We start from the raw sequence: 25524 nt of genomic DNA on the forward strand, positions 1-25524 counted from the left end.
AGGTAGTGGAGTCTAAAACTTGAGGGCATAGATTTAAGGTGAGAGAGGAGAGATGCAAGAGGGTCCAAAGGAACAATTTTTTCACTCAGAGGGTGGCGAGTGTCTGGAACAAGCTGCCAGAGGTAGTAGTAGAGGCGGATACAATTTTGTCTTTTAAAAAGCATTTAGACAGTTACATGGGTAGGATTGGTATTGGGGGTATAGGCAAAAAGCGGGCAATTGGGACTAGCTTAATGGTTAAAACTGGGCAGCATGGAAAAGTTCAGCTGAAGGGCCTGTTTTCAGGCTGTAAACCGCGATGACTCTATGAGGTGGTCCATAAAAGAGCTGTGTCTGGAAAGTGAATAAAACAATTTAAGGATAGAGAGAGAATAGCTGGAAGGATATAAACCAACAACAGGAACAGCAAAAATATAGTGTAGTTGTGGAAAATTTAGATCTAAATTCTAAAAACAAGTCAGCGTGTGAGGTGCACACTGAGACAGTCTGCGCATTACTGCTAGAGAAGGGGTGGGTCTCAAAGTGACCAGTCTTCCTCTTCTTGGTGCCTCACATCTTCAACTTCTCAAACTACCAAGAAGTGTTAGTATGGATCCATCCTTTGGAATTTCCTTCCAATACCGATTGAACTGAGGTCTCCCAAAGTCTCTTACTTTATACCCTTTCTCAGAGGTAGGCCCGGATTGATTGATGAGAGCTTTTCATCCTCTAATGACCAACTTTATTTTGAAATGTCTGATTAAAAAGTTGAAAGCTTTGTCTATACCTCAAGTTGAAAGGTCCAACTTTAATGTTATTCACCCACCATTCGCACATAACTGTCCGTCTTTGATCAATCAAACCCTTACATCAATCTTTCCCAATCTCATCTTAAGCCATTCCCCATGGCTAGTTCCATTCTCCCAAGAAACATTCCATTTCAGCCTTTAAAGCTAACTTGCAGAAGTTTCACAATTTGCACCTTCAACTGTCAGTTACCCACATCTAAAGCTGTTCAGAAGGCCTGTTAACAAGCTATTGATTCATGGACATTTAGCCCAATGTCCTTGTTTCTTATCAAACTGCTCTATCATGAAGTTATTCAGTAAAGTATTTTATTTCAACAAACTGATTAAGCAAGGTTAAATGAAAACCCTAACACAGCTTTTCAGTATGGTTGTGTTCTGCTTTTCTCTCTGCAGATGCCCTGCCATACCTGAGTATTTCCAGCATTTTCTGTTTTGATGTAAAAACATCTGTTGGGTCCAAGGAGGTTCAACCAATTGCCAAGAGTTGCAAACAAGTGGTTCCCAACTAGTGTGCCTTTGAAGTGTGCCTCAAATGTGCCACAAAAATAGATTCAAAATGATTAAAAATTCATGTCATTACACTACAATGAACCTTCACCTTCAGTAGTCGGCACGAAGACCCAACCACCTCAGGCCTTCCTCACATGCGCCGACCATGAAAGAGCTCATGTGTATAACCAACAGGACTTGCAGCTAAAGACAAAGACCACATGCGCCTGCACTAAAAGTGAAAATTCAAAAAGGGCACAAAAACCCTGGGAGAAGTGACGGGTAAAACATGGTATATGCTGTTCCCAAAATCACAATACTGAAACAATGCCAATAACTTGTATCTATAGTTATGTTTAGCTAATACCTTGATATGAGATTAGCATTATGCTCGAGACTTCTGTCCTGCACTTCAGCTTCCTCCTCTTACTTTTTAAATTATTTTACCGTTTTTCTCATACTTTATTTTTCTACTTGAAGTAATAGTACTCAAAATATTAATACAAGAGCAAAATACGGCAAATTCTGGAAATCTGGCATAAGGAGGAAAAATGCTGGAAAAACTAAAGATAATCAGGCAGTGTCTGTGGAAAAAAGTCAACATTCATGTTGATAATCATTACAAAATATTAAATCTTGTATGAACTGGATAACATATTTATGAACTGTGTTTTTAAGTCAAGGTTTCCTTTGTACAGTTTGCATTTATATTGTATTGTTTACATTTTTCCAAGTCAACAGGTTTTGTGATAGTTAGAAATGAAACTATTAGTGCTCAGCATTATTATGGTGAAATCAGACATTTGGCATTCATACATGCACAGTAAAACATGGACACGTGTTTCCCGATTCTCTCCCCGGATTTTCAACCCGCGTCACCATTCTCTTGGACAGCGAACACGGGCTGAAAATTGCCCCAAAAAAGTCTTTTGTTCAGAGAAAATAGGAGGTGTGCCTCAAAACTTCTTTGTAGTATAGAGATGTACCGGAACATATAAAAAGTTGGGAACCACTGGGCTACATGACAGGCTTGGGGCACCTGGAGTGTTGGCTTTGGGGCCAGTGGTGGGTGGAACAATCACTAGTGGAGGCCTCTCCCCATCCATTAACTACACAGAAGTCTGAAGAACCAGAGTGACTTTGATGCAGCCAAAGGAAGAATGACTTGGTCAGTTGCTCATAAGACTTCAATTGGCAAGGCCAATTTTGATGGTATCAGGCAGGAATTTTCAAAAGTTAATTGGGGGAGTCTGTGGGAAGGCAAAGGGGCGTCTGGTAAGTGGCACACTTTCAAAAGTGTGTTAACCAGGGTTCAGGGTAAACACATTCCTCTTAAAGTGAAGGGCAAGGCTGGCAGAAATAGGGAACCCTGGATGACTCGGGATATTGAGGCCCTGGTCAAGAAGAAGAAAGAGGCACATGACATGCATAGGCAGCTGGGATCAAGTGAATACCTTGAAGAGTATAGGGGGTGTAGGAGTAGAGTTGAGAGAGAAATCAGGAGGGCAAAAAGGAGACACGAGATTGTTTTGGCAGATAAGGCAAAGGAGAATCCAAAGAGCTTCTACAAATAGATAAAGGGCAAAAGAGTAACAAGGGAGAGAGAGTGGGGCCTCTTAAGGATCAACAAGGTCATCTATGTGCGGATCCACAAGAGATGGGTGAGATCCTAAATGAATAGTTCTCATCAGTATTTACTGTTGAGAAAAGCATGGATGTTAGGGAACTTGGGGAAATAAATAGTGATGTCTTGAGGACTGTACATATTACAGAGAAGGAGGTGCTGGAAGTCTTAAAGCACATCAAGATAGATAAATCCCCAGGACCTGATGATGTGTATCCCAGGACGTTGTGGGAGGCTAGGGGGGAAATTGCGGGTCCTCTGGCCGAGATATTTGAATCATCTATAGTCACGGGTGAGGTGCCTGAAGATTGGAGAGTGGCAAATGTTGTGCCTTTGTTTTAAAAGAGCTGCAAAGAAAAACCTGGGAACTACAGGCCAGTGAGCCTCACATCTGTGGTAGGTAAATTGTTGGAAGGTATTTTGAGAGACAGGATCTACAGGCATTTAGAGACGCAAGGACTGATTAGGGACTTCTTGACTTCTTGACAGAAGCCAGAGCATGGTTGTAGAGAGTTGTTTTTCAAACTGGAGGCCTGTGACCAGCGGTGTGCCTCAGGGATCAGTGCTGGGTCCACTGTTATTTGTCATTTATATTAATGACTTGGATGAGAATATAGGAGGCATGGTTAGTAAGTTTGCAGATGACACTAAGATTGGTGGCATAGTGGACAGTGAAGAAAGTTATCTCCAATTGCAATGGGATCTTGATCAATTGGGCCAGTGGGCTGACGAATGGCAGATGGAGTTTAATTTAGACAAATGCGGGGTAATGCATTTTGGTAGATTGAACCAGGGCAGGACTTACTCAGTTAATAGAACATAGAACATAGAACATAGAAAGTCACAGCACAAACAGGCCCTTCGGCCCACAAGTTGCGCCGATCACATCCCCACCTCTAGGGCGTTAATGGTAGGGCGTTGGGGAGAGTTACAGAACAAAGAGATCTAGGGGTACATGCTCATAGCTTCTTGAAAGTAGAGTCACAGGTGGACAAGAGTGGTGATAAAGGCATTCGGCATGCTTGGTTTCATCGGTCAGAATATTGAATACAGGAGTTGGAATGTCTTGTTGAAGTTGTACAACACATTGGTAAGGCCACACTTGGAATACTGTGTGCAATTCTGGTCACCCTATTATAGAAAGGACATTATTAAACTAGAAAGAGTGCAGAAAAGATTTAGTAGGATGCTACCGGGACTTGATGGATTGAGTTATGAGGAGAGGCTGAATCGACTGAGACTTTTTTCTCTGGAGCGTAGGAGGCTGAGGGGTGATCTTTTCGAGGTCTATAAAATAATGAGTGGCACAGATCAGCGAGATAGTCAATATCTTTTCCCAAAGGTAGGGGAGTCTAAAACTAGAGGGCACAGATTTAAGGTGAGAGGGGAGAGATACAAAAGTGTCCAGAGGGGCAATTTTTTCACACAGAGGGTGGTGAGTGTCTGGAACAAACTGCCAGAGGTAGTAGTAGAGGCAGGTACAATTTTGTCTTTTAAAAAGCATTTAGATAGTTACATGGGTACGATAGGTATAGAGGGATATGGGCCAAATGCAGGCAATTGGGATTAGATTACGGGTTTTAAAAAAAAAGGCCAGCATGGACAAGTTGGGCCAAAGGGCCTGTTTCCATGCTGTAAACCTCTATGACTGTATGATGTGGGCTTGACCATTCACAGGTAAAGGTATAATGTCTGCATACCTGTTTAATGGATAAAGTTTTGATAATGGAACGTACAGTTGAAGTATATTAAGTCTTTACTGTATATCCACATAGTTAATACATCCAAATAAATGGTGTGGTTTTGATTTCTATATGACTGGTTTAGTCTTGCCTTTGGTAAAGCACGTGTCTGACCTAACATATACAGGCTACATATATGAAAATTGAAGTGTCAGGCAAATATTGCATTGCCTTTGCCATAAGCTTCTCTTATTTCTTGATTTCTAACTAATTACCTGGTCAGGTTTAAGTTACAAGTCGGTTAAATTAAATATTTAACTGTAACACGAACCATTAAAGGCACTGGATAAAAAAGCAACTTGTCTCCCCCCCCTCCCCCACTGCACCTTAGTTCCCATTCCACGAAATTCACAACTTTTCCACTGTGCAACGCACTCTCTTCTGCAACCATGCTGTGCTGAGCATTCAACCTTACCATCAGAGAAAACAAAATCCATGGATTGGCCGAAACTCAAGAAACTTTTGTTAAAAGTACTTTCTAGTTTACAATATTTTTAAGAATGAAACAGTTTGCATATTTGCTGGTTCCTTTCTGCCTGAGCAATATCAAGTTGACAAATGGCAAAATGTCAATTCTACAAAACTGACTGAATACATGAAATTTTGCTTTATGTTGACAATGAGTAAAATGTTACTCCAAGTTTGTCAGATATGAATGATTTAAATGAATTAAAAAACAAAATGTTTTTGTTTCTTAAATATTGAGACATAAATTATCTGTTCCACATTTGGATTTGAAACTGTCAACATGAGATAGGTACCAATCCCAAAGATGGCAAGGAAGCTTTAACCACAAACAACCCACTAGCTTGACCTAACTTTTTGACACAAAAAGTATATATATATATAAAATGCATAATGAGCACTTGTGTTCTGAAAGGGAGGAGTTACAAATTTTAGTAGTGCAGAGCTAAAATCTTGCATATATAAATACGACAACAGACACTGTTTTGAAGGCACTCCATCACTCTCTGCATAATTTCAGAGAGTAACCAGTGAGGGATACTGGACTGAAGCAAGGCTCTGACATCAAAATATGCTGGTATGTGTGGGCATCAACTTCACAATAATGTTTAATTGGTTAAAGCTCAAACAGATCAATTGTTCTGGGTTTGTAGTGACTTATCACACCAGTTTGTTTTTTTACAGAATGCTACAACAAATGCATCAGTATATATGACACACCGCCACATTACTCAGCTATGGGATGCAGAGACATTATTGGTAAAGCATCTACATATCAAACAAGATATGGTCTGAGTAACAGAAAATTTCTTACACCAGGCCTTATAACTACCTTGAAAGTCATACATAATGCAGAGTAAAAATATTTTGTTGCAGTACATAGGCATTTCAATTCCACAATAACTTAAATCATTCCACTCGAGTGCTAATTCTTGAAATTGTACTGAATAATAAATTTAAATTATGTTTCTTTCCATTAATGATTGTAAGAATTCTTATTTACTCTTTACAGATCTGATCTGATCTACAACCATGGTTTCAAAACAAATCACCGTGCTTCTCTTATTGCTCACACTGAACTTGATCTATGGAATGGGGTACAATGCTGCACGCCAACGTCAGAAAGGTTATGGTGGTAAGTTTGAACTTCATTTAAGATCACTGGCATTCACATTGGTCTGTAAAAGATAAAGCTGGAAAATGAGTGAAGTACATGTTGAAGTTGGCTTTACTCGTATTTTATTGTTTAAATTCTTTAAACATATGTCTATATTTATTACATACGCAATATTTTTAAAATTCAGGTGGGGTGGTCAGACAATTGCAATCAGCTGCTCTTCTCTATCTACAGTTTCTCTGTCTGTCTCCCACTTCAATTCTTTCCTCCTTCTCGCTTCCTTGCTGATGTGCTCAAATAACAATCACCATTTATCATTATTTTTCTCCCTTTCTGTGTCCCCATGGTTTACCCAACACAGATATGTGCACACACTTACCATTCATATACACAAATTATAGGGTTATATTTATGGTATAAAATGTGTACATATCTGTGAAAACTACATCAATACTGTAACACATACTGTATTTTATATACACAAGAGTGTGTATACATACACACTAGCATTAAATGACATGTCCTTTTTCCACCAGACACAATATATCATACATAAAAACAAAGAAAATAGAAGCAGAAATGGGTCAAAAGGCCCTTCAAGACCATTCAATACAATCATAGCGGATCCTCTATCTGAATTCTAAACTCCAGCGTTCTCCACAAAGCCAATGGCACCTTTAACGTCTAGAAATCTATTTGTTTCCCTTTTAAATACATTAAGTGATGTGGCCTCCACAGCCCTCTGTGGTAGAGAATTCTGCAATGAATTAGCCATTGCCAATCTATATCATGCCTTTTATAAGAAGTTTCCCAATCCATCTTAGTCAACTCGCACCTCATACCTTTGCAGCTTCCTTTGTTTAGATTTAGTCATTTCAAATCAGACTTCGTCACTTTCCACCTAATGAAGAAATTTGTCTTGTTACGGTCACTGTTCCCTGAATGACTTCGCACAACAAAATTATTTATTAACCCCCTTCTCATTGCATAATACCAAATCAAGGATAGCACATTCCCTCGTTAGTTCCTCAACATACCAGTCTAAAAACCATCTTGTACACACTCTAGGAATTCACCTGCAACAGTACGGTTGCTACTCATTGATATGCAGATTAAAGTCACCCATGGTTACTGCAGAACTCTTGTCATGTGCATCCGTATTCCTGTTTATTACCATCCCCTATCTTCCCATTTCGACTTGGAGGCCTATAGGCAACTTCCACTCATGCATTCCACCCCTCGTTGCTTCTTAGCTCTATCCAGACTGATTCTACATCTATATTTTCTGAGCCAATATCTTCTTGTGCTATTGCACCGATTTCATCTTTAACTAACAAAACCATCTTACTCCCTTTCCCTTTTTATCTATGTTGAAAACCCTTGGATATTCAGTCAGCCTTGGTCACCTTGCACACACTCAACATCAGGTAATAAAAGCTGTCATCACTTTATTTGTATTGTTTGACAGCAAATATCAAAGTTTCCAAGCCACAACTAGATGAGAAAAATAGGAATAGAAGAAGCCTATATCCACTGAATTTCCATACTATACAGTAGTCTTCCTGAAACCAAGATGGGCAGGCGACCAGATCTTGAAAGCAAAGAGGTTCTGAGTACTTGGGAACAGGCAAACGGGTGACTTAGATGGAGCTAAACCTTGGACTGTCAAGTTTAGACATGGTGTTGAGTGGTTGAGGGAGCTGACATTGTGGTTGCATCCTTGTTGTGCAAGCAGTGTTAGCATCACATAATTCTGTTACCATTTGTTGCAGTCACCATCCAATTTTCAAGTTTCCGGTGTAATGCCGTCAATGCCTGTAACAACTACATGCATGAGTTAACCTCATTTTACCTTTTGTTTATGCTCCTGCATAACTAGCCACTAACAAAGTTCACCCAAACAGCAGACAAGTTTTTGCTTTCCAATCTTTCCTCCATTAAATGGCTGGATGAGTTAGGTAGATAGAGACCCACTAGAGTCACTCACACAGCACCAATCTAGGCACAATGTATTAGATTACAATAACTTTCTACAAAAAAAGTTATAGATTTTATGAATAATTAAAACATTCACACATTACACCTTGACAATATAGGTTGAATTACTTCATTAAAACAGATGGCCACACCAGGTGTTCTGTTGTATTGCACAAGAACACTTGCTAACAGAAAGAAATTCAAGATAGTTTAATATCTACAGAAATACTGAGTATTTACACTATTGAATGACAAATTTGCTGATTTATGAAACTGAATGAATAATAATGTTGCTTAGATAAAGATATTTGGCTACCATCCTAAAGAAAAACTTGAACTGTTGAGGTCCAAAATCATCTTTTAAAATGACATTTGTCCTAATAAAGATAATTTAATTTAATTCCATATTAAGTTCCACATTTTATGGCAATAATCTGTTAATATTCTAAAAATCAAAAGCTTTTACACATCCACACTTAGGACCACTAAGTTCAATTTTTATCTGTCTTCAATCAAAACGTATAGTTTACAATAGTTGTAACAAATGTTATAAAAGGCGGGGGCCGTAATTGCCAAACTGGTGACAAAGTCCTAACTACTGAGTCAAATCTAGCCCAGAGAGATCAAAGACTCATTTCAACTCTCTTCAAAAGGTCTTATGCAAAATAAGTTTAGCTAGTCTCAATTATTTTCTGAAAAATGATATCTCAATGGCACAAAAGGGCACATATTCACTCAGATTTAATAAGGATAGGAAATAGAAATATTTACAACGATGGTCTCTGTATGTCTGTTCAATGAAGATTGGGGGTCAGGCATATTGCTGGGACACGGTACTTTATTCTGAAATAAAAACAGAAAACAGCAGGTCTGGCATCGGTGGAGAGAGAAACAGAGTTAATATTTCAGGTTGAATATAACTCTTCTTCAGAACTGTTTAGCTTTATAACAGAACTTTAACCTGTATCAACCCATCCCATAGTAGAGGAGGCACTGGTTCACAAAAAAGAAAAAATAAATCTTCAATCTCCAGTTGCATCAGCTTTATTGGTGTACAGATAATTAGTGTAACCAATTAAATTTTAACTAAAACCTACAAGAGTGATCCATTCTGGCATTTTAGGTCCAGTAGTATTGTACATCGAAGTATCAAGGAAACAGTTTATTCGGCTTTATAAATAAAGGCAATTTGCTGTTTGGTTATGGTGTATGTGAAAACTTCCATTGAATGTGCCACCAAAAGTAACTGTTAATTAAAAAAGTACATTCAAAAAGAAGCTTAAAACATGAATTTAGTCAAGTGCTATATTCTGTTCATTTTGTTTTGTTATTTGAATTGTATCTGTTTTCACGTATTAGTTTTTAGCCCTTATTATGCCATTTCTTAAAGCTTTCTACGTATCTAATGTGCAAACAGTAGTGCAACTAATTAGAGTATGTAACTGAATTTTCCATATTGTAATTATGCTCTATATTGAAATTTACAATGCAGATCATGAGGCCTGTGAAAAATTAATGTTCATTTTCAATGTAATTTTTTAAAAAGTCAAGATTATTTGAATATTTATTATTATTTTTCTAAAATAGGGAGTGATTCAGATGGAATCGATTCAGATGGAGATGATTCATACAGTTCAGAAGGTACTAAGTGGAATGACATTTTGGAATCTCATGCAAACAATTTGTATTTAGATGCAGAGCTGTCAATTAGTCAACCACACAGTGTTTTCAACACACATTTGAGAGTATATTCTCCCTATTAGCTTCAAACACCGAAATATTTCTAGAAAAATAGTAAGTTTTAACTCGGGTTGCTTTCATCAAATTTATTTCACAAACTAAATTGTAATGTGGCAATAGCAATTGCCATTAACATGTTCCGTGTACTGCACAAAGACTAAAATTTATTCAGGTATGATGTGCTGAGGATAAAACTAATCTTGTACTAATTTGATATTAATGCTGAACGTGTAGGAAAATGTATTGTAAAAATATTAGCTCAATTAATTCACTGTAGAATACTTCAGTATAATGCAATGCACGTAACCAACATTACTATTGACATGGGAGATAAGGGAAAAAAAAGAATTTTTTAACAAGTGTAACTTTTTACAACATCCTGTTACAATAGGCAGAATAATTACTCTGGTGGATCTATGGATGGATTTGGTGAGATACCAGATTTAACTGTTCCCACAATTGATTAGGACATGATACAGGACCAGATCATTTGTGTTGGAATTACACACTAAGTAATAAGGCCTTCTACATCCCATGACTCAAAAGCAAATTAGAATTCTATACTTACATGCATTGTGTTGACTCATTCACACAATTGTGCAAGACATGCTAGATTTTCCCAAACTAAATCCATTTAAAGTAAAATACAATAAAAAATAACCTCTTCACAAGTAAAAATAAAAATTGAAGTTTTGAAAAAAGTATTAATTTATGGGAGGTGGGCATCGCTGGCTAGGCCAGCATTTACTGTCCATCCCTAGTTGCTCTTGAGGTGGTGGTGGTGAGCTGCCTTCTTGAATCGTTACAGTCCCTGAGGTGTAGATAAACCCACAGTGCTGTAAAGGAAGGAGTTCCAGGATTTTGACCCAGCGACAGTGAAGAAACAGCATGATATATTTCTTGTCAGTCATTTTGCTTCCTGAATTCTAAAAATGTAAAAGCTAATGTCTTAAACAAAGAAGAAAAAAACTACCCTCAATCTGTTGAGAATTGTGTGAATTTGTTTCTACCATATGACATTAGGAAAGGACTGAAGACAAATAAAAATTAAACTCAAATAAAAATTAAATAAGGATGAAAAATACATTATTTTAAAATTTAAATTAAATAAGGCAACTTGACAATGATAGGAAAAATCAAATAAATTTAAAAACCTGGAGAAAATGAATGAAGTAACCACACAAGGTTAATGAATTGATATGTTTTGCAGAGCAGCAAAATTAAAGGATGAGCCTCCAGGAGGAAAACTAATGAACTTCTAACAGAGAAATTAAATAAAAATGCAATCCCATTAGCAAAATAAAAAAAACAAGATGTTACTAAGCTTCAATTTTAGCAATATGCTTAATAATTATACAACAGTGGTACAGAGATGTAGCCTGCCCCAACACAGCACTCAATGGCCAGAACCATGTAGTGGAGATGCCGGCGTTGGACTGGGGTAAACACAGTAAGAAGTTTAACAACACCAGGTTAAAGTCCAACAGGTTTATTTGGTAGCAAAAGCCACACAAGCTTTCGGAGCTCTAAGCCCCTTCTTCAGGTGAGTCTCCACTCACCTGAAGAAGGGGCTTAGAGCTCCGAAAGCTTGTGTGGCTTTTGCTACCAAATAAACCTGTTGGACTTTAACCTGGTGTTGTTAAACTTCTTACTGTCAGAACCATGTAAGCAGACACAGGCAGTTTTGTTTACCCCACAACTTGTCAGCGTTTTGCAACAGTTATCATTTTAGCAGCCAACGCTGTGTGACATTTAAAAAAAAACAATGGCTGTTTCAACTGCAAGTATAGTAGTTAAATGCTGACACATGTATAGCGAGTTTTACCATTGACAAAGTTGGATATGGAACTTTCCACTGTAGTTTGCGTTAATTGCTGAAACCCATTTATTATTTTTAATATATAACAGATAATTATCTAGTGTGAAGAAAAATATGGAGCATCTCATAATGAAGCTATTCCATCAAGATATGCATTATTTGCAGGTTCAACTATTCCAGTACAGGCAACAAAATGTGAAGTATAAGAACAGAGGAATGAATCATATGGCTCACAACAGATTATTAATATTAAGTAAAATTCCCAAGATGCAGAACATGGATGAGAAACCCAAGATAGATCCTTGGGAGACTCAAATGGTGACAGTACAGGTTGGGAAAGGGAAGTTACTGCTGTGGAGCCAACAAAAAGTAGCCTAAGTGAGCAGGGCAACAGAAGGTGGCTTTGGAGGATGCTTAGTTCTGTTGAAAGACTGTGGAGAGGTTTAGGAAGGTGAACTGAGCATGGACACAGGCATTTATTACTTTTGTTGCAGCCATGTCAGTGCTGTGGAAAGGACAGAAAGTTGATTGGAGAGATTCAAACATAAGAGCTGAGGAAAAGGTGAACATGGATTTGAGATATAACAACCTCTTTGAAAATGTAAAGCAGATTGGAGATGGGGGCAGCAGTATTCAAGAACAGAGCAGTCAAGGTTTTTTTTAAATAAACATGAAGTGGCAGTAATTTTGAAATGGAGACAGGAGACAGTTTCTGAAAAAAGGGCACCATTTACAATTTTGGCCAATAGAGGCCAGGGACAGAAGATGTAATAGAATTTTGTTTACTGTCGATCAACTAAGTTTAACTTAGCAATGTTCTCTCAACAACTTGTATTTATATGGCAACTTCAACAAAGAAAAATTCCAATAATCTGGCAATAATCTAATGCCAAGAAAATCTTTAAAATTGCAGACTATCATTAAAACATGTTCCATCACTAGAAAACAGTCCTGCTTCAGAGTGATTAGCAATCTATATGCAGGTAGGCAGGCTGTGATATCAATGTACTTAGATCACTCTACCAGTATCAAGCCAGAGTTGTACTAAATTTCTGGTTATGATATAATATTAAGACAGAACGGGAGAATTTATTTTTGGAAACATGCTTCATTAACCATTGCTACCGTCTTGATCAATACAAGAAAAGTGGTCAAAATGAAAAGAACTAGCATTATCAAAAGCAACTAAACTATATTCTCTTTCTCTTTAACAAAGGAATAAAACGTGGGCCACGTGGCCGCCCAGGTCCTCCAGGGCCACGAGGTCCACCAGGAAGTCCAGGAATTGGACTGCGAGGGGCCCCTGGTAGCCCTGGGCCACGAGGACCACCAGGCCAGTCATCTACAGGAAAATCAGGTGCTCCAGGAGCATCAGGAAGGCCAGGCGAAAAAGGATCCGCTGGAGAAAAAGGTGATAGAGGAGCTCCTGGGAAACCAGGAGAAAAGGGCAGTGCAGGACCAAAAGGAGCACCCGGCTCACCTGGATTGTCAGTCCCTGGTAAAGCAGGTTCCCAAGGGCCACCAGGTCGTCCAGGATCAGCAGGACCACCCGGAGCAAAAGGAAAGTCAGGGAGTCCAGGTCAACCAGGATCCAAGGGAGAAGCAGGATCTGGAGCCCCAGGACGTCCAGGTGAAAAAGGCATTCCAGGACCTAGAGGGCCACCAGGTCCAGCTGGATCAAACGGAATAGGAAAACCTGGGCCACCAGGTCCACCCGGAAAATCAGGTTCAAATGGTGAAAAGGGTAGCCCAGGTTCACAAGGAAAGCCAGGAGCACAAGGCCAAAAGGGGTCACCAGGATCACCTGGGCAATCAAGAACTGGAAGTCCTGGAGCTGACGGAGAACCAGGATCACCAGGATTGCCTGGACCAAAGGGTTCACAGGGTCAACAAGGTTCAGCAGGAGCACCAGGAATGCCAGGCATTGGAAAACCTGGAAACCAAGGTCCGAAGGGAGAGCGTGGCTCTGCAGGTGCAAATGGCTATCCTGGAGAAACTGGGAAAAAAGGAGAGGCAGGTCAACCTGGAGCACAAGGGCCAAGTGGGCGGTCTGGTCCACCAGGCCAGATGGGTCCAAAAGGACATCCAGGACTAAATGGTACACCTGGATCAAAAGGTAATCCAGGACCACCAGGTCCACAAGGATTTCAAGGCCTAAAGGGCCAGCCAGGTCCAGGTGGTGCACCAGGAAAATCAGGATCTCCAGGTCAACCAGGTAGCTCAGGTCCAGAGGGTCAACAAGGACTTCCTGGTCGTAAGGGTGACCCAGGACAACCTGGGTCACCTGGTAAATCAGGTAGTTCAGGCGCTCCAGGGTCACCTGGATACCCTGGAAAAGAAGGACCGACCGGGCCTACTGGAGCACAGGGTCCAAGAGGGCAACCTGGACATGAAGGATCTCCTGGATATCCTGGAGAAAAAGGAGAACCTGGTCCTCCTGGTCCTCCGGGTAATTATTATGGAAAGATTTCAGGCGACCTACCTGGTTCACCTGGACGGCAAGGACCACCAGGTCCTCCAGGACTTCCTGGTCCACCAGGTCCACCTGGAAAAACGACCGTGCATGACAATGATGATGTTTCTGTTCCAGCATTTACAGCCATCCTTTCTCATTCATTTTCATCAACAGACCAACCAATAGTGTTTGACAAAATTTTAATCAATTCAAATGATAATTATGATCCGTCTACTGGGATTTTTACATGCAAAATATCTGGCATCTATCAATTTTCTTATCATATACACGTCAAAGGAGCAAGTGTTTGGGTTGGATTATACAAAAATGACAAAGCCGTAATGTACACATATGATGACTATAAAAAAGATTATATTGATCAGGCCTCAGGGAGTGCTATATTAAAGCTACGTAGAAAAGACAAAGTTTACCTTCAGTTACCTTCAGAAGATTTAAATGGTTTATATTCATCTGAAGAGAAAAGTTCCTCTTTTTCAGGATATCTAATTGTTCCATCATGATGACCATCAACTGAAGAAAGTGCAATTTGAAATGGATGGTGGGACTGAATTGTAATGTGATTGGAAAACATAGAGCTTGGATTAGAGATCATACTTAGAAACAAAATAACAAGCATAAAAGGTCAAATTAACGTGTGCGTTAGCAGAGAATTGTGTGTTTAAGAGAAAATGTTCAGATGCCATTATCCATGTCAATAAAATTACTTGAAACAAAGTTCTCTGGCTATCAGACTGAAATTTTTAAATGTGCACATCTTTCGACAAAGACCTAACAATAAATAATTTTGTGTATTAGTACTGTGAACTTGGCATTTCTGCAGTTAAATAAATACTTCCTGTTGCTGAGGTGAACAAGTTTTTACTCTATTACACACCAAAATTAATTGTAAAAAGTCTACTAATAACGGATAGTGCCTTGAATGAATTTACACATACCCGGATCAAATTTTTAAGGAATGGGCAAAGGGTATTTAACAGTATCTACCATCAGCTGGATGTGCCTTCCATTTCAGCTCAACACATTTTTCCTCATTAGTTTTGTGAAAGTGCAAACTGATAATATGGCAGCAAGGCAATCAGGGCGTCCAGAACCTGAGTGAACAGGGCAAACAACAGGGCATATCCGTAACCAAACAAATTGAAGGATTGAGAAATAGACAATATTGTAAATTAGAACAGGGTAGAATAAAATGAAAAATCAAGCCCAGAAGGAAAAGAGGAAAAAAAAGGATTGTACTGACAGAGAAATAGGAAAAGTGAAAAGTTTTATTTGACATTTTTAAAACCCACAACAATTAATACCTTAATTTTCAGTACTAGAAGGACTCACAGGTATCAATTCTCAGAGTCATAGAGGTTTACAGCATGGAAATAGGCCCTTCGGCCCAACTTGTCCATGCCGCCCTTTCTTTTAAACCCCTAAGCTAGTCCCAATTGTCTGCATTTGGCCCATATCCCTCTATATCCATCTTACCCATGTAACCGTCTAAATGCTTTTGAAAAGACAAAATTGTACCTGCCTCTACTATTACCTCTGGCAGCTTGTTCCAGACACTCACCACCGTGTGAGACAAAATTGCCCCTCTGAACACTTTTATATCTCTCCCCTCTCACCTTAAACCTATGCCCTCTAGTTTTAGACTCCCCTACCTTTGGGAAAAGATATTGACTATGTAGCTGATCTGTGCCCCTCATTATTTTATACATCTCTATAAGATCACACCTCAGAGAAAAAAGTCCCAGTCTATGCAGCCTCTCCTTATAACTCAAACCATCAAGTCCTGGTAGCATCCTAGTAAATCTTTTCTGCACTCTTGCTAGTTTAATAATATCCTTTCTATAATAGGGTGACCAGAACTGTATATAGTATTCCAAGTGTGGCCTTACCAATGTCTTGTGCAACTTCAACAAGACATCCCAACTCCTGTATTCAATGTTCTGACCAATGAAACCAAGCATGCCAAATGCCTTCTTCACCACTCTGTCCACCTGTGACTCCACTTTCAAGGAGCTATGAACATGTGCCCCATGATCTCTTTGTTCTGTAACTCTCCCCAACACCCTACCATTAACTGAGTAAGTCCTGCCCTGGTTCAATCGGCCTGGTTCAATATGCTATTAATTTTCTGCAATTGAAGTTAGTTTTTATCTATCCCACAAATACAGCAACATCACAACATTCAATGTTAACAAAGCTAAAAAACAGAACAAGTCATTTTTATTTGTTCATGCAATGTGAGCATCACAGGCGCAGTCACCATCCCTAATTGTCTGATAAGGTGATGAGATCCTTCTTGAACCACTGCAATCTATCTAGTGTAGGTACAGCAAAAATGCTGTTCGGAAGGGAGTTCAAGGATCTTCTTCCAGCAATGGGGAAGGAACACTGATATAGACCCAAATCAGGATGGAGGGAAACTTGCAGGGGTGGTGTTCCCATGCATATGCTGCCCTTGCCTTTCGAGGGTGGTCGAGTTGCAGGTTTGGAAAGTGCTCAGTATCCTATTGAATCCAGGGTTTAACGTGGCCCAAGTAATCTATCTATCATCACTTACAACTGATTCTACTTACTATCCACTCCCAATGCTTGCCTCAGCCTTTAGCCAGGCTTTTATCATCTTTAGATTCAATTTTTCTCAGGTTCTCTTGTAAGCCTTCATACTCAAATAATATTCCAGCCTCCAGTGTCGAAAAATGCCAACTTATCCAAGTCACTACTGCTTGCATTTTGTCCCAATTGACTGTCATCTAAGTTTTTGCTAACATGTAGTGGTCTTTTAACCCTCACCTCACCATCCACAACCCACCTCCACCCAGAAAACTATATGCAATAATCTAATTTACGTCTAATCAAAGCCACTCCTGTAAAGGAGCTGAAAGACTTTGTCCAAAACTTTTGGCACCAACAGACTGACACAATGATCAAATTACCTTTAGGTTAGGAAAATGTTTTGAGGTTTTAAGTATCACTAAGCAATGAAGATATTTTCAAGTACATGCTTAGCATATGACCTGCAGATAACCTATTAAGTTGGGCTATAGTTAATTATAATTTCAAATGGAATTATTGATTTTACTATCATTCTGATTATTCGCAAAATTACAGAAAGCCCAATTGATTTTAAGTATAAAGAAACAAAAAAATAGTATCTTGAAGGAGTGCAGTATCACCTTCTCGGCGTGATCTTTTAAAAATTTGTTCATGGGATGTGAGCATCGCTGGCTTGGTCAGCATTTATTGCTCATCCCCCAAATACCCTTGAACGGAGTGACTTTCTAGGCCATTCAGAGGGCATTTAAGAAGCAACCACATTGTTGTGGCTCTGGGGTCACATGTAGGCCAGACCAAGTAAGAATAGCAGATTCCTTTCCAGATGGCTTTTTATGACAAATTGTTTCATGGTCATCTTAAGACTTTTGATTCCAGATGTGTACTGAATTCAAATTTCACAATCTGCCATGGTGGGATTTGAAGCCAGGTTCCCAGAGACCCATTACCTTGGGTCTCTGGATCATTGAACCAGTGGAAATGCTGTTATTAAAAGTCCCTGACACTGTTCCAAGTAATTCAGAAGTTCTTACTGTACTTCGATCAAAATTCTTCCATCAATAAACCAAAAACAATCTCACTGCTGTGCACAAAATTTATTTCCATTATAATCATAGTCCTTTAATGTGATTCCTTGTACCTTTTTTTGCTTTGAGGTAGTTGAGACACAATACATGTACTTCAAGATTATGTTTGGGTCGAACGAAATAGCCATACTGCAAATATAGATGGAATTTGCTGCATTCAACTTGGTATTTAGTTTCTGACAACCCTGACAAATGCATTGACAGTGTTAAAATTATGAAATTCATAAATACTGTAAGAAGATTTTGTTTGTTCTTAATTATTGATTCTTGTTGATCTTGTCCACTAGAATCAAATCCCTCCATGAAGTGAGCAACACAGCAGCCATAGATAGCCACTGAATCAACACCATATCATATCTATCCCAAGGCAGCTCCCAAATCATATCCAGGCTCTTATCTCACCTACAAACTGTCAAACCTTTATTCTCATCAGAACAGTATAGCAGCATTCTCCTGTCTGGGATAAAGAGATGAGACCAAAGATCATGGGGTGATTCTCCCATTCCGCTGCGTTGATATTTTTAGCGCAGCAGGATGGGAGACTTCAGTGGGGCCGTATTAGCGTGATCCATGCTGGGCGTCTGGTCCCAAGCGTGTCTCCCAGCGCCAGATTTCCGGCGCTGTCAGCTTCACGCCGGAAATGGGCGTGGAGCTGCACATATTATTTAAATAAGGTTTTCAATGTCATTAGTGGGCCCAAGACTGAAATCTCCAGACCCGCTAGCCTCTCCCCTCTCCCCCGTCAGAGAGTATTTCACTCCAGTGGGGCTTACAGTAGCCCCCCACTTTCAGGGAGCTGGTGGCCCAACCCTGCTCGAGTGAAGGGAGGCAATCGGGGTCCCCCAGAAGGTCAGGTGCCGGGGAGGTGCCTCCTGGGCATTGGCACCTTGGCAGTGCCAGTCTGTGCTCCCTGGCACTGCCCAAGGGGCAAAGTGCCAATGCCCAGGGGCATTTTGGCACAGCCCACAAAGCATAGCGTAGTGCCATGGGGAGGGGGGTCTAGGGGCAATCTGTGAGGGTGAGAGGGGTCCCGCTGCCACTCTGCACTTGGGCTGAATGACAGAGGGAGGAAGACTAGCGATGGGGCTGACCATCAGGGCAGGGGGCAGCCTGCTGGGGCCGGGGGAGGGGGGAAAATCAGGGCTGCCGGGGCAGCGGGGAATGAGGCTGGGCCCAGGTATGCATGGGGGGGCCAGCGATAGGGCCATGAGGGGCTGAGAGGGCTGGCGTTGTGGGGTCACAGGGCTGACCAGCAATCAGGAGGCCAGCAGACAGGGGCCACTGCGCATGCGCCAATCTCGGCGCTGACAGATCAGTGCATGTGCAGTGGCCCACTCAGTGCTATGCTGCCAGCCTCCTGGGCGGGAATAGGTCCCGCCCACAGCTTGTCAATGTGAATCAGACGAGTGCACTCTGCAATACACAGAGTGTGGGAGATTCATTTTGAAACTCCCACGGAGAAAACCAGCGTGATTTACTCCAGTTTTCATGCAAATTTGACATTTAGAATCTTTTCGGCAGAATCCCGGCCCTAATTTTAGAAAACATTCTCATCACTTTTAATTTGATATCCAAGAGAAAGTCCATTAAAAGAATGCATTATCATTCTAGTCTGAACCGCCACAATTATCAGCCAACTTGTTGCGGCTGATCAAAGTAAACATATACCATAGAATCACAGAATTGGTACGGCACAGAATGAGGTAATTTTGTCTCCACCAGCTCTCCAAACAAACATCATGAATGAGTGTCTTTTCCCCATACCCCTGCTTGTTTCTATTCAAATAATCATCTAATGCGTTCTTGAATGCCTCAATTGAACCTGCCTCCACCATACTTCCAGACAGTGCATTCCAGATCCAATTCACTCATTGTGTGAAAAAGATTTTCTTACATCACATTTGCTTCTTTTGCAAATCACTTTAAATCTCTGTTCTCTTATTCTTGATCCTTTTACGAGGGGGAACAGTTTCTCCCTATCTACTCTATCCAGCCCCCTCATAATTTAGAACATCTCTCATCAAATATCCTCTTTGCCTTCTTTCCAATGAGAACAGTCCCAATCTCTCCTCATAACTGAAGTTTCTCACCCCGGAACCATTCTTGTAAACCTCTTGTGCACTCTCACCAATGTGTTCACATCCTTCCAATAGTGTGGTACCCAGAACTATACATAATATTCCAGCTGACATCTAACTAGTGTCTTATCTAAGTTCAGCATAACTTGCTTGATCCTATACTCTATGCCCCTATTATTAAAGCCCAAAATACTATATGCTTCATTAATGGCACGATGGTCCAGTGGTTAGCAATGCTGCCTCACAGGGCCAGAGACCCAGGTTCAATTCCCGGCTTGGGTCACTATCTGTGTGGAGTTTGCACATTCTCCCCGTGTCTGCGTAGGTTTCCTCCGGGTGCTCCGGTTTCCTCCAGTCCAAAGAAGTGCAGGTTAGGTGGAATGACCATGCTAAATTGCCCCTCAGTGTTAGGGAGACGAGCTAGGGTTGCATGGGGTTTTGGGGATAGGGCCTGGGTGGGATTGTGGTTGGTGCAGACTCGATGGGCCGAATGGCTTCCTTCTGCACTGTAGGATTCTATGACTATGACTCTATGATCTCTCCACCTGTCCGGCCACCTTCAATGGTCTGCGCACATATACACCCAGGTCCCTCTTGCAATCCTTTAAGAATTTTACCCCTTATTTTATATTGTCTGTCCATGTTCTTCCCAGCAAACTGCACCACCTCATACTTCTCCACATTGAACTTCATTTGTCACCTATTATTCACTTCAATTTGTCTCTGTCCTTCTGTCATTCTACATTGTCCTCCTCACAGTTTACATTGCTTCCAAGTTTTGCATCATCCACAAACTTTGAAATTGTCCCCTGCACACCAAGATTTAGATCATTAATATATATCAGGAAAATCAACAATTCCAATATTGACCTCTGGGGAACTCCAATACAAACTGTCCTCAAGCTCAAAAAATATCTATTGACTGTTCCTCGGTTTCCTTTGCCAATTTCGTATCCACATTACTATTGTCTGTTTCATTATAATTTTTCTCACAAGTCCATCGTGTGGCACTGTATTAAATGCCTTTTGAAAATTCATGCAAACCACGTCAACAGCATTACCCTCATCAACCCTATTACCTCTTCAAAATCCTCAGCAATTAGTTAAACACCATTTCCCCTTCAGAAATTTATGCTGGCTCTTCCTAATCAATCCACGTTTTCACGCGACTGCTAATTCTATTCTGAATAATTTTTCCAGAAGTTTCCCTACCACTAAAGTTATACTGACTGGTCTATAATTGCTGGATTTCATTCACATTGAAAAACAAGGTAGCAAATAGAGTAAATTTAGTTTAAAACTAACCTAGCACACTTAAACATTAAATAATATGCTGAGTGGAATTGCCTTAGGGAATGTGATGGGGAAATTATAGCCCTTCCGTCGATGTTTATTTACATTGATATTTTCTGCCAAATTCACGAAGGGAATGTAAACCACCAGAAAAAATAAAATACAAACAATTGGAGCTCAAGACAAGCACTGAACTCACACCATTTGAACAGTATGAAAATGAAAGATTCAAGGGTGCAAACTGTCCTTCATGTACATTAGACATAGCATGTTTAAAAACACACTATTATGGAAGCTTTTCAATTTTGTGATGTATACTAATTCCATAAATGTACAGTCAAAGAAACAGAAAGTCCAGTGTTCTTCAAGGGAATAGCAAATAAAATAGCTTTCAAATTATCAATCTTAAACCAGAAAAATGATTTTGATTATTGCTTGACCAAAGATTTAGGACCCAACCATGTGAACAGCGATTTAGCATGGGACCAGAGCCACATTCATGAGCTACAATGCATTTAAGCAGAGGGATTTTCAGACAGCTATACAAGATATAGAAGTAGAAGAAGAGATGTAAATCAATTACAACTGAATTTACACCAACTTTCAACTACAAGCGGGTATTGTGCCCTTCTTACATTGTTTCACTGGCATAAATTGTTGAGAGGTTCCACCCTAGTGTTACACCTGCATACTAGTAATAGAATGAAAAAATAAACTTTATATTTCTTCCTTCCAACAATTAAAGTTTCATACTTTAATAACATCCTGAACAAAGAACAGCACAAGTACTGTGGCAATGGTTTGCAAAGTGGATATGTCCATAATCACAACAGCTTTAGCACAAATAAGATGTGATACAAATGGTCAAAGAAATTCGAAGCATACCATTTTCAAAAGTGGTCCCAAATAAAGGTCAAATAGTCGGAAGAAAATCCAAATCAGCTGCAACAATTAAGCTTCAAATAGCCTACAAGTATTCGAAGGAATAGTTGCAGTTGTTGAGGTTCCAGATGTGCAATTTGTTTTAAGAATTGGCAAACCAAAATGCTAATTACTATCACACTGTGCATTCTAGAATTGTTAAATGATGACTTACCTTTGAAGGCAGATGCTTTGTAATTGTATTCAATGGAAGCAATCACATCTTTCCAGAATTCATATTTCTTCACATTTCTATTCTGTGAAGGAACAATGGTTTAAGTACCCCAAAACACATCAGTTCAATTGTTTAAGAAAACATAAAAGTCATAAATGCAGCTAGAATCAATGTAATTCCATAGGTAATATACATATATATATATATATATAATATATATGTGTGGTAAAATGCTCTGGAAAACACAAAGATGGAAATTACTGCTCTGAAAAATAGTTAGGGCATCTTAATTATTCTGAAATTCAAAAATTACAACATTCAACAGTTGAGTGCAGTGTGTACTTGATTTTTAAGTATCTATCGTTGAATCATATTAAATCTCGTGTATCATGCATACTTCCTGTGCTTCCAAATACATCACTTCTGCAATGTTGAGGATTTAACTATTCAATGCAAGCCTGATTTGATTCGTCATAAGGCCAACTCTTAGATAGAGGGCACGACAAAACTGTTGTCCCAGCTTGATAACTGCAAAATACAGTGGTTTAGCCTTTCTATTGCCTCTCCCTACTTTTCAGCTGCAGCGACAAGACAGTTTTCTCCAATTCACCTCTTTCCTTGGTTTCCACAAACTCCCTCGAGTAAAGTTCAACATCTCCATTAAGATATGAGCAAAATACTGCAGATGCTAGAATCTGAAACAAAATCAGAAAATGCTGGAAAATCTCAGCAGGTCTGACAGCATCTGAGGAAAGTGAATAAAGGCAATGTTTTAAGCCTGGATGACCCTTCGTCAGAGCTCTGAAGGGTCACCCAGACTCGAAATGTTGGCTCTATTCTCTCTCCAAAAATGCTGTCAGACCTACTGAGATTTTCTGTTTTTGATTCAACATCTCCATTCCCAGTTGTGACCTGGGGAGGTTTTCGTTCTTTAACACGTTTGTCGCACTAGTACTCAATTAGTAACATTTCGGTGAGCACTTGGAGCTTTCAAGTAGTTCCAGGATCATAGCTGGGAACGTGTCATTGAGTCGTAGGGCGGGGTTTTCTGGCCATGCTCGCCCCAATGCCGGAAAATCCCACCCCAGGTCAATGGACCTTTGCAATGGTCTGTTTTCCACCTGCTACGATTCCCGCAGCAGGCGGGACAGGAAAATACAGTCAGAGAGTCATAGAGGTTTACAGCATGGAAACAGGCCCTTCGGCCCAACTTGTCCATGCCGCCCTTTTTTTTTTTTAAAAACCCCTAAGCTAGTCCCAATTGTCTGCATTTGGCCCATATCCCTCTATACCCATCTTATCCATGTAATTGTCTAAACACTTCTTAAAAGGCAAAATTGTACCCACCTCTACTACTACCTCTGGCAGCTTGTTCCAGACACTCACCACCCTCTGTGTGAACAAATTGCCCCTCTGGACCCTTTTGTATCTCTCCCCTCTCACCTTAAACCTCTGCCCTCTAGTTTTAGACTCCCCTACCTTTGAGAAAAGATATTGACTACCTAGCTGATCTATGCCCCTCATTATTTCATAGATCTCTATTTTATAGACCTCTATAAGATCATCCCTCAGCCTCCTACGCTCCAGAGAAAAAAGTCCCAGTGTATCCAACCTCTCCTTATAACTCAATCCATCAAGTCCTGGTAGCATCCTAGTAAATCTTTTCTGCACTCTTTCTAGTTTAATAATAAGCTTTCTATAACAGGGTGACCAGGACTGTACACAGTATTCCAAGTGTGGCCTTACCAATGTCTTGTACAATTTCAACAAGACGTCCCAACTCGTGTATTCAATGTTCTGACCAATGAAACCAAGCATGCCTTCATCACTCTGTCCATCTGTTACTCAATTTTCAAGGAACTATGAACCTGTACCCCGAGGTTTCTTTGTGCTGTACCTCTCCCCATTAACTGAGTAAGTCCTGCCCTGGCCCAATCTACCAAATTCTCCCATTTATCTAAATTAAACTCCATCTGCCATTCATCAGCCCACTGGCCCAATTGATCAAGTCCATCGAGTTCTACAGCACAGAAAGAGGCCCTTCAGCCCATCGTGTCTGTGCCAGGATCATATTCCTATCTGTTCTGATCCCTTTTCCAGCACTTGGTCCATTTCTTTGTATGCTATGTTGTTTCAAGTCATCATCCATTTGCCCAGAGAACATCCTGGTGAATCTCCTCTGCACCCTTTCTAGTGTAATCACACCCTTTCCATAATATGGTGACTAGAACTGCAGCCTAATCAGTGTTTTATACAGCTCCACAATAACCTCCCTGCTCTTAGGTTCTATGCCTCATCCAATAAAGGCAAGTATCCCATATGCCTCCTTAATCACATTATCTATCTGTCCTACTGCCTTCAGAGATATTTGGACATGCACTCCAAGGTCCCTTTGGTCCTCTGTACTTCCTCACGTCCCACTGTTCATTGTGTATTGCCTTCCAAAATGCATTCAATTCAATTTGTTTCTCTTCTGCCCATCTGGCCAGCCCATCTGTATCATCCTGTAATCTAAGGCTTTCCTCCTCATTAATAACCACATCATCAATTTTTGTGTATCTGCCAACTTACTGATCATAGCCCCGACATTCATGTCAAGATCATTAATTTACATTACGAACAGCAAGGGACCCAGCACCAATATCTGCGATACACCACTGCACACAGGCTTCCATGCACAAAATCAACTTCCGACTATTACCCTCTGCCTCCTGCCACGAAGCCAATTTTGGATCCAATTTGCCAAATTGCCCCGAGTTCAGTGGGCTCTTTCTTACCTTCTTGATCAGTCTCCCAAGCGGGACCATGTCAAAAGTGTCACTGAATTCCATGTAAACTACATCAAATGTACTGCCCTCATTCACACAACTGGTCACCTCCTCGAAAAATTAAATCAAATTTGGTCGACATGATTTCCCCCCTACAAAGCCACATTGACTATCCTTAATTAACCCTTGCCTCTCCAAGTGGAGATTAATTCTGTCCCTCAGAATTTTTTCCAATAATTTCCCTGCCACTGATGTTACTTACTCCCCTATAATCATGTGGTTTTTCCATACTTCCCTTCTTGAATAATAGTACTACACTGACTGTCCTCTAGTCTTCTGGCACCTCTCCTGTGGTCAGAGCGGATTTGAAAATTAGCGTCAGAGCCCCTGTAGTCTTCTCTCTTGCCTCTTGCAGCA

The 25524-nt window shown here is 40.2% G+C and overlaps 2 protein-coding genes across 2 annotated transcripts in view; one reads left to right on the plus strand and one right to left on the minus strand.

Moving 5' to 3' along the window:
• LOC144493924 (uncharacterized) overlaps positions 1-14737 on the plus strand; it is a 48492-nt gene extending 33755 nt beyond the window's left edge. The window contains exons 7-8 of the mRNA XM_078213504.1: positions 9790-9843; positions 12978-14737. Coding sequence (XP_078069630.1) covers positions 9790-9843; positions 12978-14737 — 1814 coding nt within the window. The remainder of the gene's footprint in view (positions 1-9789; positions 9844-12977) is intronic.
• Positions 1-25524, minus strand: part of nt5dc1 (5'-nucleotidase domain containing 1) — a 545446-nt gene that overhangs the window by 477054 nt on the left and 42868 nt on the right. The window contains exon 6 of the mRNA XM_078212694.1: positions 22340-22421. Coding sequence (XP_078068820.1) covers positions 22340-22421 — 82 coding nt within the window. The remainder of the gene's footprint in view (positions 1-22339; positions 22422-25524) is intronic.

This window comes from Mustelus asterias, chromosome 5 (assembly GCF_964213995.1).
Source record: "Mustelus asterias chromosome 5, sMusAst1.hap1.1, whole genome shotgun sequence".
Classification (NCBI taxonomy): domain Eukaryota; kingdom Metazoa; phylum Chordata; class Chondrichthyes; order Carcharhiniformes; family Triakidae; genus Mustelus; species Mustelus asterias.